At 41.2% G+C, this 15,559-nt stretch overlaps 1 protein-coding gene across 2 annotated transcripts in view; it reads left to right on the forward strand.

The window, feature by feature from the left end:
* vwa8 (von Willebrand factor A domain containing 8) overlaps positions 1-15,559 on the forward strand; it is an 82,202-nt gene that overhangs the window by 43,284 nt on the left and 23,359 nt on the right. For both annotated transcript variants that reach the window (XM_072685966.1, XM_072685967.1), the window contains exons 35-37: positions 575-767; positions 855-936; positions 1,222-1,426. In XM_072685966.1, coding sequence (XP_072542067.1) covers positions 575-767; positions 855-936; positions 1,222-1,426 — 480 coding nt within the window. The remainder of the gene's footprint in view (positions 1-574; positions 768-854; positions 937-1,221; positions 1,427-15,559) is intronic.

Here is a 15,559-nt window from a genome sequence, read left to right on the forward strand (position 1 = left end):
AAGTGATTTGTGAAAAGAGGCTGTCAACCATGAACACAAATGAATCTTAACAATTCATAAATTATAAAACTCGACAAAACATCCTTCAATAAAAAGTAAAAAAAAAAAGTAAAAAAATTAAATATACAAATGAATGTAATAAATGCAAATAAGCATAAAACATTTTCAGAATTACTTGTTGTCAGTAATTATATGTATATTATTAGTTACATGTTATATGTCATATGTATAGAATAATACAGTCAGAAGAACACAGGTTTGATTGGTGATTTTCTCTGTGAAGTCCAGCCACTGTATGGATTTGTTCAGTTCCACCAGCATCTCACCTGATGTCCTAAAGTAAAAGACTGATTAGAATGACTGATTAGATATATCCATATATTAGTAACCACACCATTGCCATACATAACTAGTTTAGGACTAGATGTCCCAAAAACACCTTAGCACAGACATGTAAATGGTCAAGTGAGAAACTTGGGGAACTCGGCCCTGAAGAGTTCAGCTCATGACACAGGCCTTTACCAATTCACACACACATTTCTGATTTATGTTATTGTTCATTCTTTTCTTTAAGTCTCCAAATGAGGTTTACAGCTTTAAGAGGACTTCACCTCTTACAGAGGGCAGAGGTCCTGACATGTTTTTTGGGTCAAGCCGTCGAACAGGGCCTGCAAAGAGGGTCAACTGTGTCACTCTGGTAGAAGCCAATCAGGTGATACGAGCACTACCCCCGACACAAGTTCCTCTAGCTGAAATTTACCCAAAAGGTAAGAGAATACAATGTCAGTAGATCAGCATGTATTGGCTGTGTATACTTACTAGAAACTTTCATATTAGCTGATATTGCTTCACAGATGTCACTCCACCTATGACTGCTGCCTACCTGGAAGTGGCTGACCTGAACTCCAAAAAGCTCAAGTATATTCCAGTACCGAGGTAAACGCCAGTGTTTTTTTTTTGTTGTTTTTTTCTCCCCGTGTGTGTGTGGGGGAGTTCCTTAGACTACAGCTCATAAGGCTGCAGCTCCACCATCTGTTCATCTGAAAAGATGGATTAAGAGCGTAAGACATTTTAAGTATTTAACATTTTAAATATTATTAGTTGTAGAATTGACCCTAAAATGGCCTGATAAAACTGCAAATTAGAATTTTAAGATTCCCTTGCTGTGCAGAAAATTGTCTGACAATGAATGGAATTTTCTTAATATCTTCACATTTTTAGGGCTTCATCTAACTCTCCCTACACTGCATGGATCTCTAAGGTGTCAGACACTGATGTGCTGTTAGCACCCCTGAGCACAGGTGGGGTAGTGACTGTAGACATGGGTGGCTATGTGAGACTGTGGGAGACAGGATCAGATACATTGCAGCGCTCTCTGCTGGAATGGAGGAACATGATCGGCTCTGAGGACGGTCGACCTGTGCAGGTAAGAAGATCAGTTATGAAGTTGAATGATTTTCTTTACATATAAATGCTTTCATAGATACAGTGGCATGCATAAGTTTGGGCACCTCTGTTCAAAATTGTTTTCTCTTACTAATTTCTCATACTCATACTTATGTGAGTAGAAGATGAATTGATCTCCAAAAGGTATTAAGTTAAAGATGACACATTCTTTTAGATTTTTAAACAATCATTTTAGAGTTAAAAAAAGGAAAGGGAGCACCATGCAAAATGGACCTAAACATAATCAAAAATATATGGACGTACCAAAAAAAAACAAAAAAACAAGACGACCCAAGCATCTTACAGAACTAGAAGCCTTTTGCAAGGAAGAATGAGTGAAAATCCCCCAGGCTGTAATACCTGCCAGAGTGGGTGTTACTTCGTACTGACTATGCAGGGTGCTCAAACTTTTGCTTTGGGTCCTTTACCTTTTTTGTTATTTGAAACTAAGAAGTAAAAAGGAATCTTACTTGAAATATTAAGGACATGTTTAACCTTTAACCTTATGATGAGGGGTGCATGCCAATGTGCAGTTATTGATACATCTCATATTCAAAATATATCTAATATCTGTCTGTGTGTGTGCCAAAATGTCATCAATAATGTTTTCACATGGTTACTTATGAGATGAGAATTTGCTTTCATCACTAAACTAAAAACTATAATGCTGAAGCACATTTGTACTCCTCATTCACGCCACTGCAGTACATCAGTATGCCATGTGGTGGCAGTCTTGCTTTAAAAATGTGTTTTTTGGAAGACTGTAATTACTAGAACAGTGTGTTTTGTTTTCCTCTACAGCAGTCAGTTTTTATATATATAGTTATAAATAAATAGTTGTCATGCAAAAAATAAAAATTTTCCCCATTTTCCCCTCTATTTTTGCAATTTTTAAATTTTTGATATATTATAAAACTGGCAGTTGTTCCTTATATTTACATTTACGGCATTTAGCATTTATCCAGAGTGACTTATAAAAATGCTTTGCTATTTACTCAAGAATAAAAGCTTAGCTAGTTTGTTCAAATTCAAAGATACCTCTAAGATTAGATACTACTAAACACAAGTCAGTATGGAGACCATAATACTCTACTATTCGCCCAAGGATTTTTCAGTCAGTGTTTGAAGACAGCGAGCGACTCTGCTGTTTGGACACCCAGGAGAAGTTCGTTCCACCACTTTGGTGCCAGGACAGAAAAAAGCCTGGACGCTTGTTTTTCGTGGATCTAAAGGGATGGCGGGTCAAGCCGAGCCGACCTTGAAACTTGAAGGGCTCTTGGTGCGGATCGGCTTTTGACCATTGCCATCATGTATGGAGGGGCTGGTCCTTTCTTGGCTTTGCAGGCCAGAGTCAGGGTTTTGAATCTGATGCGGTCGGCAGCTACAGGAAGCCAGTGAAGAGAATGCAGCAGTGGAGTGGCATGGCTGAACTTAGAAGCCGTGATTCACAAGTTCATGATGAATGGAAAAATAGGGAAATAGTGAAAAATAGCCCAGAATCTTCCATTAAAAGTTTTTTTCCCTGTAAAGTTGCAATACTGGCAATCTGTGACCACAACAGTATATTTAAAATGCAAATATACATCTGCTCTTTCTTTATTTCTTTAGTTTGATGTCTTTTTTGATCAGGGCTGGTTTAAATCTGTCTGGTGATTTTCATGCTTAGACACACCAAATCCTGGTAACAGATGAGTTGAATTAGTTATGTTTGAGCTGAGAAGTCACTGAACCGTGCTGGACTCTGAGCCTCCAGAACCAGAACTGATGGCCGCTGATTTAAAGCACAGGATTTAAATGTCTTGTTTGCTGTGATCTTTTCACATTTGCATTTAATGCTGTTTAGCCCTTTCTTCTCCAGCAGCTCTTAACCACTTCCAGACAGAGTATCCATATTGTTTGAACTAATTGAAACTTTTAAAGGTATTATTCTCTGCACTAGTTTATAATTCCCTCATTTATTCATTGTCTTTATGTAACATTAGCACACATTGCTTTGCTATGTGAGAAAAGGCTTGTCAGGATGGTTTCATGGCTAAAACGTCCCTACTGCATTCCCTCCTGAAGCTGCCAGATATGTGGCTTTTCATGGCAGTGCTCCAGTGCTGGCCTGTGTGATTCTGAGATAATGGCTGGTCTGTTGTAATTGGGTTGTTCCATGTATTAGAAGAGCAAAGTCAAGGACATACAGTGGAGCGCCCTGGTCAATTAACTGCAGCCTGTTTACAGAGTGAAATGTATCTCATCTGAAAGTCTTAATGCCAGCGAGGACCAGAGGAGCATTACTGAAGATTACATTCATCTGATGCTTAGAAGGGGCAGCATCAAGTGTAGAGCACTCTTACAGTCAATCGAGTGCCATGTACCGGGGCACATACCTGCCAACAGATATGAATTTCATTGTCTGAGGGCTGAGTTCGTCTAGGTTGTTATACACACCCTTGCTCTTGAGCTTCACGTTCTCTCACATCATCTCAGGAGCCCAAGCACAGGGGTCTCCTTTGATAGCATTTTGCAAGCAGACAGCAGCTCAACTCACCTTTTTTTTCCTTCTTCCATTAAATATTTGCCCAGATCTCACTGCCCTCACTGCTGTTGAGCAAACATCTTTGAGCACTGTTCTCTTGGCATAATAGCAAGGTTATGTTGTGTAGGTAGCGCAGATGTATGGTATGTTTTGTGTGTGTTCACACAGGTTGTGTAAGACAGCGCGACGGAGAAAACTGCTAAATTTGACAGCCCTGTCACATTCCCTTTTTTTGAGATCAGGGTTCATCAGGAGGCCTGAGACTGGATCTTCATGCCTCTAAACTGAGGATATGCTAAAGGAACACCACTGGCTTCTTTTAAACCTAATTTTTCTGTGGCATTTTTATTATATGGACTTAGAAGATTTAGAAGATTCATACTTTAGGATCTGCCCGTTGCCCTGTGTTATAAGTGTGATGCAAGTCAATGTGTTGTCTGTATTTATACAGACAACACATGTATAAATACAGAGGCGTCATTGTCTGTGATGATCAGGTCCTCACTGTGTTACCATCTCTTTCCAGAACTCCCTGGTCACTCCAGCTGCAGAAACACATAGCCTTGCCATAGTTGTCATCATTCTCGACTCACACCGCAAGCTGGAGAGTTAGAACCACCCAGGGGGTCATTTAGTCCCTTGTCACCTCAAGGGGTGACTGCTTCCTACCCCCTTCTGGCTGGTTTTCCTAGGCATGCCATCAGACCCTTGCAATCTGAAGTTGATCCAGAGCGTGCATCATTAATTTTCCTTCAACCATGTGTGTTAAGGTCAGCGCTGCTTCTCCAGCATTCAGAATGTCCAGCTCTTTTACTGCATTCTCATCACTGGCTTCAAAACTCTGATGCTGGCCAACAGTGCCACACAAGAAGCAACCACTCCTTACCTGATGGCAGTGGTCAAACCTCAAACCAAGATCCAAGAATGACTTGACTTGACCCGCCTCCCTTTAAGCCAAGCATCTAGACCAAGATGCCAAGGCAAGAATTTCCCCTGGGTGTCCGAACATTTGCTTGCTGTCTTCATACGCTGACTACAAGGCCCATCTCTTTCCAGAGCACCTCATTGACCACTGATCTTGCACTTACATGCATACATTGCTGTCTCTTTTATTCAGGTATAGTGTTGTGTATGTATCTAGCTGGGTACTGTTTCTTACTGTTTGCCAGTGTATTCACACTGAGAGGGCAGCCATGCACTTCTGGTGAAGCTCAGCTGCTAAATGCCATACATATAAATGCAAATAATTGACTATGCGCCACAGATGCAACAGCTTAAGCAATGTAGGTTGAAACTTCCAGGGTCTAAGGAACTTCCACAAAGCCCCCCACACTGTGCCTAATCCTTCCCTCCCCCGTCTACACACACACGCTCACACACAGTGCTGGCTATGTTGGGCCAGCTGGACTGAACTCTGTGGGTGTGCTCAGCTACACCGTTTGAGTGGCCCACAGTGGGATTGGAGGAGCTGGACATCCTGGATTAGAGAAACGGTGTTGACCTCAACACACTCCGAAGATGGGCCTCTGCCTCACAGCGTTTGCTCTTGGCTTCGGCCTGTTTTGCTGGGCTTCAGTGTCGCTGTGTGTTTGAGCTCACTGCTGTCTGTCAGATGTTGGCTGAGTGATTGTGGTTAAGTAGGCAGTGGGGGGGTCCAAGCCATCCGATTCCAAAATGTTGCAAAAAAGGATGTGGAATAACAGAGTTATCAATTCTGTATGGGTTTTCATGCTGGTGGTTCAGTTGAACTGCAGTCAGTTTCTGTAGATGAAACGTACACACAATCAAGGGGTCAATCTGAGCCTGGGTTTGCAATGTTTTACAATCAGTTCGAAGTGAATGAAGAGGTAGACAAAGACCAGTACATAAGGGGCATGGTCTCACAGTGTATGGCCTCAGCGCATACTTATGGGAAATGCCTGTTCTGACCATTCATGCTGGTTTGATGGTAATATTGACTATGAACCACTGCAAAATGAAAATACTCTCTTAAAAATAAAGAGAAACACTAGAAAAGCCACAATTGGCTCACTGTTAACATCTAAAGAACCTCAAGTTTTTCTGGATGGGCCATTTTGTGTATGAAGACCCTTTTAAAACCACCTCAACATACTGTACAGGTTCTATAGCCAATTAAATGTTTCCTAGATCCTAGAAGCCAAGAACAATTTAGGAATCTTTATTAGCATTGCAGGTTAACAAAGCTATCAACCAGTGTTCATTTTCACCCTGGCATTTACTGCTGATATTACATTAAAGGTGTTCCTCACACTGTGAACATCTGCTGGGGTTCTTCTCTCCAGATATCGTTCCTCTATCAGCTCTGGAAATCTCTCAGCATTGGAATAACTCTTGCATGTTGCCGTTCTGGCCCGTGCTCCTCAGATCTCTCTGTTAAAGGAGTTACTGGAGAGAGTGATGGAGACATTCCTGCAGTGGACTCCAGCAAAGAGAGAGCGACTCTCTCGGGCTCTGGCTGGGATCTCTGCCACCATGGCTTCATTCCTCAGCTCTAAAACTGATCTCCCCGCGCTGCCCCCCTCCACTGATGTCACGTGTCCGGTTTTTATTTCCCGTCTCTCGACTTTCTGTCTCTGTCTCGCTCACTTTCACCCACTACACGACTCCCCATATTTTCACACTCTGTTCCACTATGGCATTCTTGTGAATGGCACCACTGTTGGAGACTGCAGCAGGGCATTCCAGCAACCGGAGGAGTTTTCCCCTTCTCTTCTCTCTGTCTGGGGCCTTCTCGGATTAATGAGCCTGTAAATCTCCCTCCATTCTCCCTGGCTGGACCCGCCTGGTGTGGATTTATGAGATGGCCCCGAGACAGAGTGAATCAGCCCCACACTCGCTGATGTGGCCGCCGTCATGCGTTCAAACACTGCATGGTGGATAGCTAATGAGAAACGCCAGCAATGCTGTGGCTCTTAGTGACGCCCACACACACTTTAAGATAGTTTCTATGGTGGGGAATGAGCTTGCATACATTAGGTTCAGTGTTCTGGCTGTATTCCATAAGCATAGGCAAATTCGAACATCTGATTCATTTAAAAGAAGGCACAGCTTACCAAAATGAAGCATTTGAAAAGGCTAGGAAAGGCCTATGGAGTGGTATTGCTGTCTCCCTCATCAGCTTTGACCACCTCATCAGGAGACGGTCAGTTCTTCTTCAAGCATGTTCAGCTGTCCAGGGATGTTGTGTCAGCCACAGTTCGAGAAGTAACAGTTGGCTGGCTTCATGTGTTTTGGAAGAACATGTACTTGCCTTCACTCTCCCAGCACTGATTGCATTGTGTTGTAGGACAAGTCATCGGTAGGGATTGGAAATGACTAAATTGGGGAGAAAATTAAGAAGACATCCATCTCATTTGTAGTATAAGACTGTTTGATTAACTGTAGCACTGTTTGTCAGGTGAAGAATATGTGGCTGCCTGTCCAGGCTTGACGTATGGAGCAATAGTTTAGTCTATTTTCAGCATTTCCTCACCTTGTATAGTCCCACTGTGAGACAGAGTGACTCAATTGATAATTTAGCACTGATGGGTCTGTTGATGGCTGTATCTTATATCAGGAAAAAGATCCTGATTGACTCTTTTTAGAATTTTACTTTTATCAATTTTTTCAGGATATTTTAAAAGCTATACTTTGATGTTATTGTTCAGTTTAGTTATTTTGAGTCTGATTATTCAAATATTCATCCAAATAATTACAAATGTAATCAATACTTCTATAATTAGTAGTAATGGGCCTTTTTGGGAAGAGGTCGTAATCTGCCCAGTCGACCTGATTCCATGAAGGATTCCATAATGAGCTCATAGAGGTCCATCAGTCCCCTCTCTCTCCACTATCTATGGAGAGAGCTTCACTCCTCTCTCTAATTAAAGCCACGTTATTAGAGCGCACACCCCCACACGCACACTGATGTCAGGCCTGTGGAATGTCTGCCTTTGTTTCTACACTCATATTGTTCTTTGAGGCAGTTGATGCAATGGTTGGAGTTTTTTTGAAGAAAACTGTTCCGTTTGACCCTTTTAGTATTTAGTAAAAAGAACAACTCAACTACTTGAACAAATGTTGGAATATGGTGGTAAATTGTTTATATTAATTTTCAGTAAAATATGCATTACATTTTATTTACAGTGAGCTTTATTCACCAAATGTTTATAAGAAGTAACCCACTTCTTTCACAAAGATTCTGACATTCGCTACATCATTTTGAGAGCATAGCTTTTTTTAAATAACTTTTTTCTTTTTTTTCTTTCTTTTTTTTTTTTTTACCCCTTTTATTACCCAATTTGGAAGGCCAATTACCATCTCTAGTCATGTGAACTCCCCTATCGCTAGAACTGCCCCCAACACTACAAGGGTGAAGATACATGTGAAGCCAGCCACCACCTCTTTTAGAACTGCCGCTGATGTAGCATCGATAGGTAGCCAGCATGCTCAGTGAAAAGCACGGCTCCCAGTCTCCGACCTGACATCACACCAGGAGTGATGTGGGGAGGAAGTGCCATCAACGCATTACTGATAAAGGAAGGGCAATTGCCCTATCTCTGACTGTGGCTGCTGATAGCAAAGCAGCAATAGAGCATAGCTATGAACAATTCTGAGGTTTAAAAACTAGACTTTTTATATGGACTTGTTTGTTTGTATGGACTTACTTCTTAAATTTTAGAAAGATGTTGGTGAATGAGACCCAGTTCCTGCGAGCTAATCAAGCAAAGAGGTTCAATGATATGTTGAATAATAATCAGATGTTTGTTGTGAGGTTACAAACGTACACCTCTGTTTACAGTAATTTAGGCAAGGATAAACAAGTAGATGAGTAATGACTGAGACTTCTCAGTTATTGGAAATTTCATAGGCATGTAATAGAGGTCTTTATCGCCTGTGGAATGGACTAACATCGCTGTGTACAAGCCATAGCTTCCAAACACAGTAGTGAGGAGGTGTTTGGCCTCAGGGGAGCCTTGTGGGGTATGCATATTCCTGCTATTCAGGCTCTGACGTTTTTGCCTCTCGCTAGACCAGCCATATATGTTCTGCTGTGAGACAGAGCTTTCACACATACTTTCCTACAGTTTAAAATCAGCAACCAGAGAAAGAGAGAGTCAGAAAGTCAGTCATTCAGGTGTAAGCTGAGACTCTGTGTGTAAGTGTCTGAAGGGAAGTGAGTGGACACTGACTCACCTTTGACCAGCAGTCAGCCTTAAAGTGGAGACACAGTCATGATGGTATCAGATAACTGATAAATGCTGTGTGAAGCAAGAAGAGTAGGCTTATAATGACTGCAGCGATTATGAAAGCACTTGTGAATGTACTTAATCCAGTGCCATATCCTGGCTTTGCTGAGAGTTATTACTGTTGTTTGGTTAAAATATTCAAGTATGATTACGCAATGATTTGTAATCTGTATAGACAGGTTTAAGCCTGCCATTATGACTCTTTATTATGACTTGCTTTAGTGTCAAGAATTGATGAAGATGTTGCAAAGGCCTAAATGCTCACAAAAAATAATACCTCCGTAAATATTATTCTGTGTACAAGCGTAAGTGAATGTTTAGAATCGGACAGAATGACCGATTCTATCAACTTATTACAGTGATTGCTGTTGCCAACCACAGCTGTAACTTAACTCTGTTGGCCCGGGGGTTGCGAGTTCAAATCCCGAGCCATGTCGCTTTGCCATCAGCGGCTGCAGTCTAAAAGGGCACAATTGGCTGTGCTCTCTACATGGTGACTCTCTCCTCACCACTTTTAAGCGCTGTTGGCTTACAAGCTTGTCCACGGCCGGGCAATGTGGCATTGGCAGCAATTTGAAAAGCGGCGGTACCTGGCTTTGCATGTAGCGAAGGAGACGCGTTTAGGGCATACCCTTCTAGTGTTGGGAGCACTGCTAGAGCTAGGGGGGAGCACAAAAAAATGGAAAATTAGATAAACAGATTTTAAAGAATTATTCTGTCAAGCTTGACTTTTCTATTTGGATGAGGGGCAAATATGAACTATTCATATATGATTATTACATGATGATTTGTCATTTGTGGTAGTTTGCATTTCACCTTGCATTGTATTGAATATTACATGCTTAGTAAACAATGATATGTTGAATGCTATTTAATATCAGGAGCTTTTTTCTTCATTTTTAATTGAGCTGTAGTGCTGTGCAGAGGTTTATAGGGCACCTAAGCACCATTTTTTTTTTACCATTTATCTCTGCAACAAGAGTGTTTCACTTGTAAAAACCATCTCATGTTAAAACAGATGCAAGTAAACATAAATACAGCGAATAAAGGAAAAAGAAATGTCTTATTTTAAAGAAAGTAACTGAGATCTTGTGACCTAGTTAAAAGAAGAAAGCTTGGATTCAGATTTCTCCTGGACGCCCCCAGCCAGCACATGGATTTGTTTAATTCCATCATCAGCTCACCTGATTTTTTTATCTTACCAAACCAGTCATTGGCTGATAACCATAAACAGTACTCAACTCCTATGAAGAGAGCTTTGGGTGATGTTTTAGTTCCCATAGTAACGTAAAACCACTCCTTTCTGAATGAATATTAATTGTATTTATTCTAATATTCGTGTTTTACCACGTAAATGAATACTTACTGCCCAGATAAGCAGCTTTGAATTCTAATTGTCACAGGTGAGTAAAGTTTGTCCACAGTACTGTACCTCAGCCAAACATGTCACACATTATGACATCAGACAGGGACGTAGGCGAGGAGAAAAGACAGCTAATGGCGTTTGTGGTTACATGGGGACTTTGTAGATGATTATCAAACCGTCTTTAAGAAATGGAGTAGGGGGTGTGTAGGTGGCAACAGTTTCCCTTTAACCTCTAGGACATTCCGTCTGCTGCCGGCAGATCAGTGCCTCAGATTAGGCTGTGTACTCTATAGACGTTCTCCATGTAGGGAGCAGGTGTGTGTGTGTGTCTGTTTGTGTAAGTGCGGGTGTGTAAGAGGAGCCGGAGTCATGGGGCTCCGGGTGCTTGACGCAGACGCATGCCAATGCTAGGGTGACCACTGTCCTAATGCTCTCTAGTCTGTGAAATGGTCAGTGTCATCATCACCCTGGCCCCCACATGTTTACTTCTAACTGCGCTTAACCCAGAATCTAGGGCTCCTTTTATCCGAGTGTTACGAGCGCCAGCAAAAGAGAAGTGCTAGGTACAGTCTTAAACAGCTGGGGGTTCAAATGGGTCTTTGAACAATGCCATAGAAGAACCATTTTTGGTTCCATTAACCTATGCTTGGTGCAGGCCAACAACTGAGTTTCCTCTTACATGACACGGAACCCACAGAACGTATGGGTCTTTACGGAACCAATAGCTGGGGGCTTTATGCCCCTGTGTCCTATGCCTGGCATTAGGCATGGTGCAAATGGGGACTAATGTGTGCATTTGCATATCTGTGTCAGCAATGGTGCAACTAATTAGCTACATGCATTACTTGGAACGGGTGTCCACAAACATTTGGGCATATAGTGTCGATTCTTAGTATTTGTTTTATGATCCGATATTCCTAAATAATTGTGAGGCAAATTTTAATGAAATAAAATGACGGCTATATCCTTGATGTTGCAGAACCTACTAAAGAGCTGAAAGCCTGGAGTGTGTCGTATGATGTTGAATACTGTGTGTGGGTTAAGTTTTGTTTGCAGGAACGTCAGTTATATTTTCTGTTGGTTAGTCACATTTTTCTGTCTTTAGTGGATATCTGATGGTGGGTGAAAAGGATACATGTGCGTAAATGATTATTGTTTTCAACCAAAACAACCAGGCAAATATTTAGGTGTTTAAAGATTTTGATGAGATTTTGATTTCTATGCACTATGTCACCGCAAGTGGCAATCCTCTGGGTCCAAGTGCCATTATAGACTCAGCTGAGCACAAATGATAAGCAGTGTTTATTTAGACGAGCCTCTAATTATAATGGATTTCTGGACCTGACTTGCATAGTTGTTAACCTCAATGAAGTAAATAATTCTACACCAGTAGTCTTATAATGCACTATAAAGCAAGTACAATGCTTATAATGCAGAATTTTCATGTTAAAATCACTAAAGTGATCTTTACTTTTCTCCCTGCTCAATCAGAGTTTTGAAGTCTGTCCTTAGAGGCATGAATGCTTTACTCGTGTAGATGGCTTGGATAGCTTCGCAGGTGTCCTTAGTAAGTGCTGCATATGTTTTTAACACTGTATTCAGAGGCAGAATATTAGTAAAGCCAGACTTCCACAATATTCTTTCCATCAGTGTTAAAGTGATGATTTGATGGCATGTGGGTTTCATGCCAGTTGGTAAATGAATCACAGCTAGACATTTTCATGACACTCAGTTGAAGTGTTTCTGTCAAGCTGTTCTTTATTATGTTACAAATCTAATCTTTAAATCTTCAGGCCGGATAGGCTATGGTGGAGCATCATCTAAAAATAATGTTCCCAGTGTTTGTTATTGCAGGGCTGTTGGCTGTCACTGTTGTGTAATGCGAGCCTCGCCTGTGGCATTAGTGAGTAAATGGATAAGGGAAAGGGAAAACTTAGCCATGATATAATTAAGGGCCCCTGTGGGCCTCCTGTGGTCAGTGGCTGGTCCATCTGTATTGTGCTGCTCTGTGTGTGGGTTCCGTGCTGGACGTCTTGGCCTCCCAATGACCATGCCACTAGTCTTCCTTATGGAGAAGCAGGCTCCAAGGAAGGCATTCCTCAGATTCCGGCCCAGGCTGCTGCTGTGCCTGCTGGACTGTATGGCCCTGCTGCAGCTTGCAGGTCACTCTCAGGAGATACTTTGTGGACCAAATGTATTCTATTGAAGGTTGAAGGAGTAATACAAAAGTGCTTGGAAAGATTTAGGAGGGTTTTTTCAGCTTCCACTGAAGTTTGTAGAATATGCACACTGCCCTTCAAAGGTTTGGGGACACTTAACTTTTCAACATGTATATCTTTGATGAGTAGGTATTCTATTCTTGCCATTTTTCTTTGCAAAACTGCAGGAAAAGCTGTCATGATTCTTTACATTATGATTCTTTTCTTTTGGAGTACCAATGAACGAGTTTCACTTATGTTAAAAGTTAACAAACTCTTTTTTCAGTACTATATAGTATATTTGTTGCTGAAAGCATAGTCTGGAAAAGAAAACTAAAGAAAAGGGAACACAGGCAGGCATTTTTCTCACTAAACTGAGAAAGTAACAGCAAAAATTCAACATCACTTTAATTAAACATGCCAGGGTGTCCCAAAACGTTTGACGGACTGTGTGCCCTTAGATCAGAAGCTGCTGAACTTGGTCCCCTGCTGATTTAGAGGTGCTGTGTGAGAATCAGGAAATTCTGAGAACTCATATTTTACTGCTGTGTGTTCTTCACATCTTTACATCTGAGTGCAGTCAGGCGTCTCTGTGTCAGCAAACACAGCGAGGCCTCAGCTCTCAGCTGCTCTACTGATACTGGATATTGAAACAAACCCCCAATAGAGCCGTCTCTGATGCAGCACTGAAGCCACCTCAGGCAGCAGACCAGAACATGCTGCCTTCCTAGTTAAAACCTCAATACTTAAAGCTAATTTGGCTGTGATAATGAAGTGCTTGTGGAATCCGCAGTTAAAAAAAAAACCTCAAGCCCTCCAGGTATCCTCTGTGCCTCTCCTTATTTTCTCCAGATGATGTTTTTGATCAGGCCGGCAGCAGGATGCTGTTTTAACTGAGCGAGAAACTGAGTGGCTTAAGGGAAACTTTAATGAGGCAAATAGACTGTAGAAGAAATTACATTCATCATAAAGATTTTATAGTATGGAACATGTGTGAGTGTGTGTGCGCACATGCGTACGTCTGTTCCTTTCTTTATTGCCATTATGAATGCTGTAACTCATTACTGACTGCGAGCGCTCTGAAAATGTACATTAAGTGGGATGAAGAGCTTAATTTAGAATAATGGCCCACTTTTAGATGTCTCTTGTTGGCATTTGTCAGGGTGACCTGCTTAAAGGATATATAAAAATGGTTGCACACTCCTTATTTGACATTATGAGGGTTTGTGAGAATGAAATGACCCGGTTTCTTATATATCGCCATTGTCACACCAAAAACCTTAAGTTACACTTTACTTGTGTAGTCCTAAATCCTTTAGGTTTAGGTCCTATAGAGTTAGGTTTAGGATGCAAGGTTTGATTCAAGGGTATAGTTAGACTTAGGTGTAGGGTTACATTCAATAGATGTTAGTTGAATGTCAGGTGAAGTAAAGTAAAGGTAAAGTGATACCAAATCTTCCAGTCCATTTTTGCCGTTTTTCACTATTTGACATAATTGACAGTTGTTCTTAATCATAATATCATGATGAATGGACCAATAGAAATGCTCCACAATTATGTGGAATAAATAAATAAATAAAGTGAAAAGAGATTTCTTTGCTTCTCCTGGAAAGTGTCCATTTTGGAGATACAAGGTTTGTGTGTGATAGCAATGATTTGTGTGTGTTGGTCCAATGTGGTATGTCATGCTGTGATCAAACGCAGACTGAAGACCCACCTCTTCAGAGAGTACTTGGACGAATAGTTCTATGGTCGCCTTATTGTATTGTGTTTAGTAATGTCTAAGCTTGGAGGTATCTTTTGTATTATTAGTCTATTCTAACTAGCTAAGGCTTTTCTTGGGTAAATAGCAAAGCACTTTGTAAGTCGCTCTGGATAAGAGCGTCTGCTAAATGCTGTAAATGTAAATGTAAATCATAATAGTGTGATAAAGACAAAGGGATGTGAGAGAGAGAGAGAGAGAGAGAGAGAGAGAAAGGGAGTAAGAGACCGAGAGAGACTTATTTTAGGCTGCTTAGAATGCTGGTATGTCTCTGTGTTTGTCCAGTCCTAATCTAAGCCTGCGAGGGATTTTTTCACCATCTCTTTCTCTCTCTCTCTCTTTCTTTGTTCTCTCTTTCTCTTCTCTCTCTCACTCTCTCTTTCTCTCCCTGCCTTGAGGCACTGCTGGAGAGCCAGGCTTTATCTTTGAGCACTCATCCAACTGCATCTCAACAGCAGCAGCTCTTGACAGTTGTTGTGGTTAGACACACCTGGCTAATTTTCACCCACTGCCTCCTCTGCGAGTGTGTAGACAGATAGCAAAAGTGTGATGTTAGTTGATGATTCATGCAACCACACATCCAGTGCTGATATCTCCTACACTTCCACTGTCCATCACAACTTTGTGAAAATGTGAAATGTTTCTGTTCTATGAAGTGTTGCACTAATGGCATTGCTGATTCAATACAGTAACCAGTAATTAATACTTAATATTGTGGTCTGTACCAGCACCAATAACCATGAACTTTGAAAAATCAGTTCACATTTCATGTTTCATGTGAGAGGCAATGAGAAACTGGATCATTTATTCATTGTCCACAGGTAAGTATTGCATTCTAGTTATTGGAAACTGTTCTGTCATCTTATTTATATGTACTGATCTCATTTAGGATTGACGAAGACAAAAGCCAACGTGAGATAGTTGTTTAATAAATGTGCATTATTACACAATGCAAGATTCTGCTTTTAGCTTGAAGAGTTTTGAAAAATGAGTGGTGTTGCTTAGAAGCTCGCT

The sequence above is a fragment of the Salminus brasiliensis genome, chromosome 8, assembly GCF_030463535.1.
Source record: "Salminus brasiliensis chromosome 8, fSalBra1.hap2, whole genome shotgun sequence".
Lineage (NCBI taxonomy): Eukaryota > Metazoa > Chordata > Actinopteri > Characiformes > Bryconidae > Salminus > Salminus brasiliensis.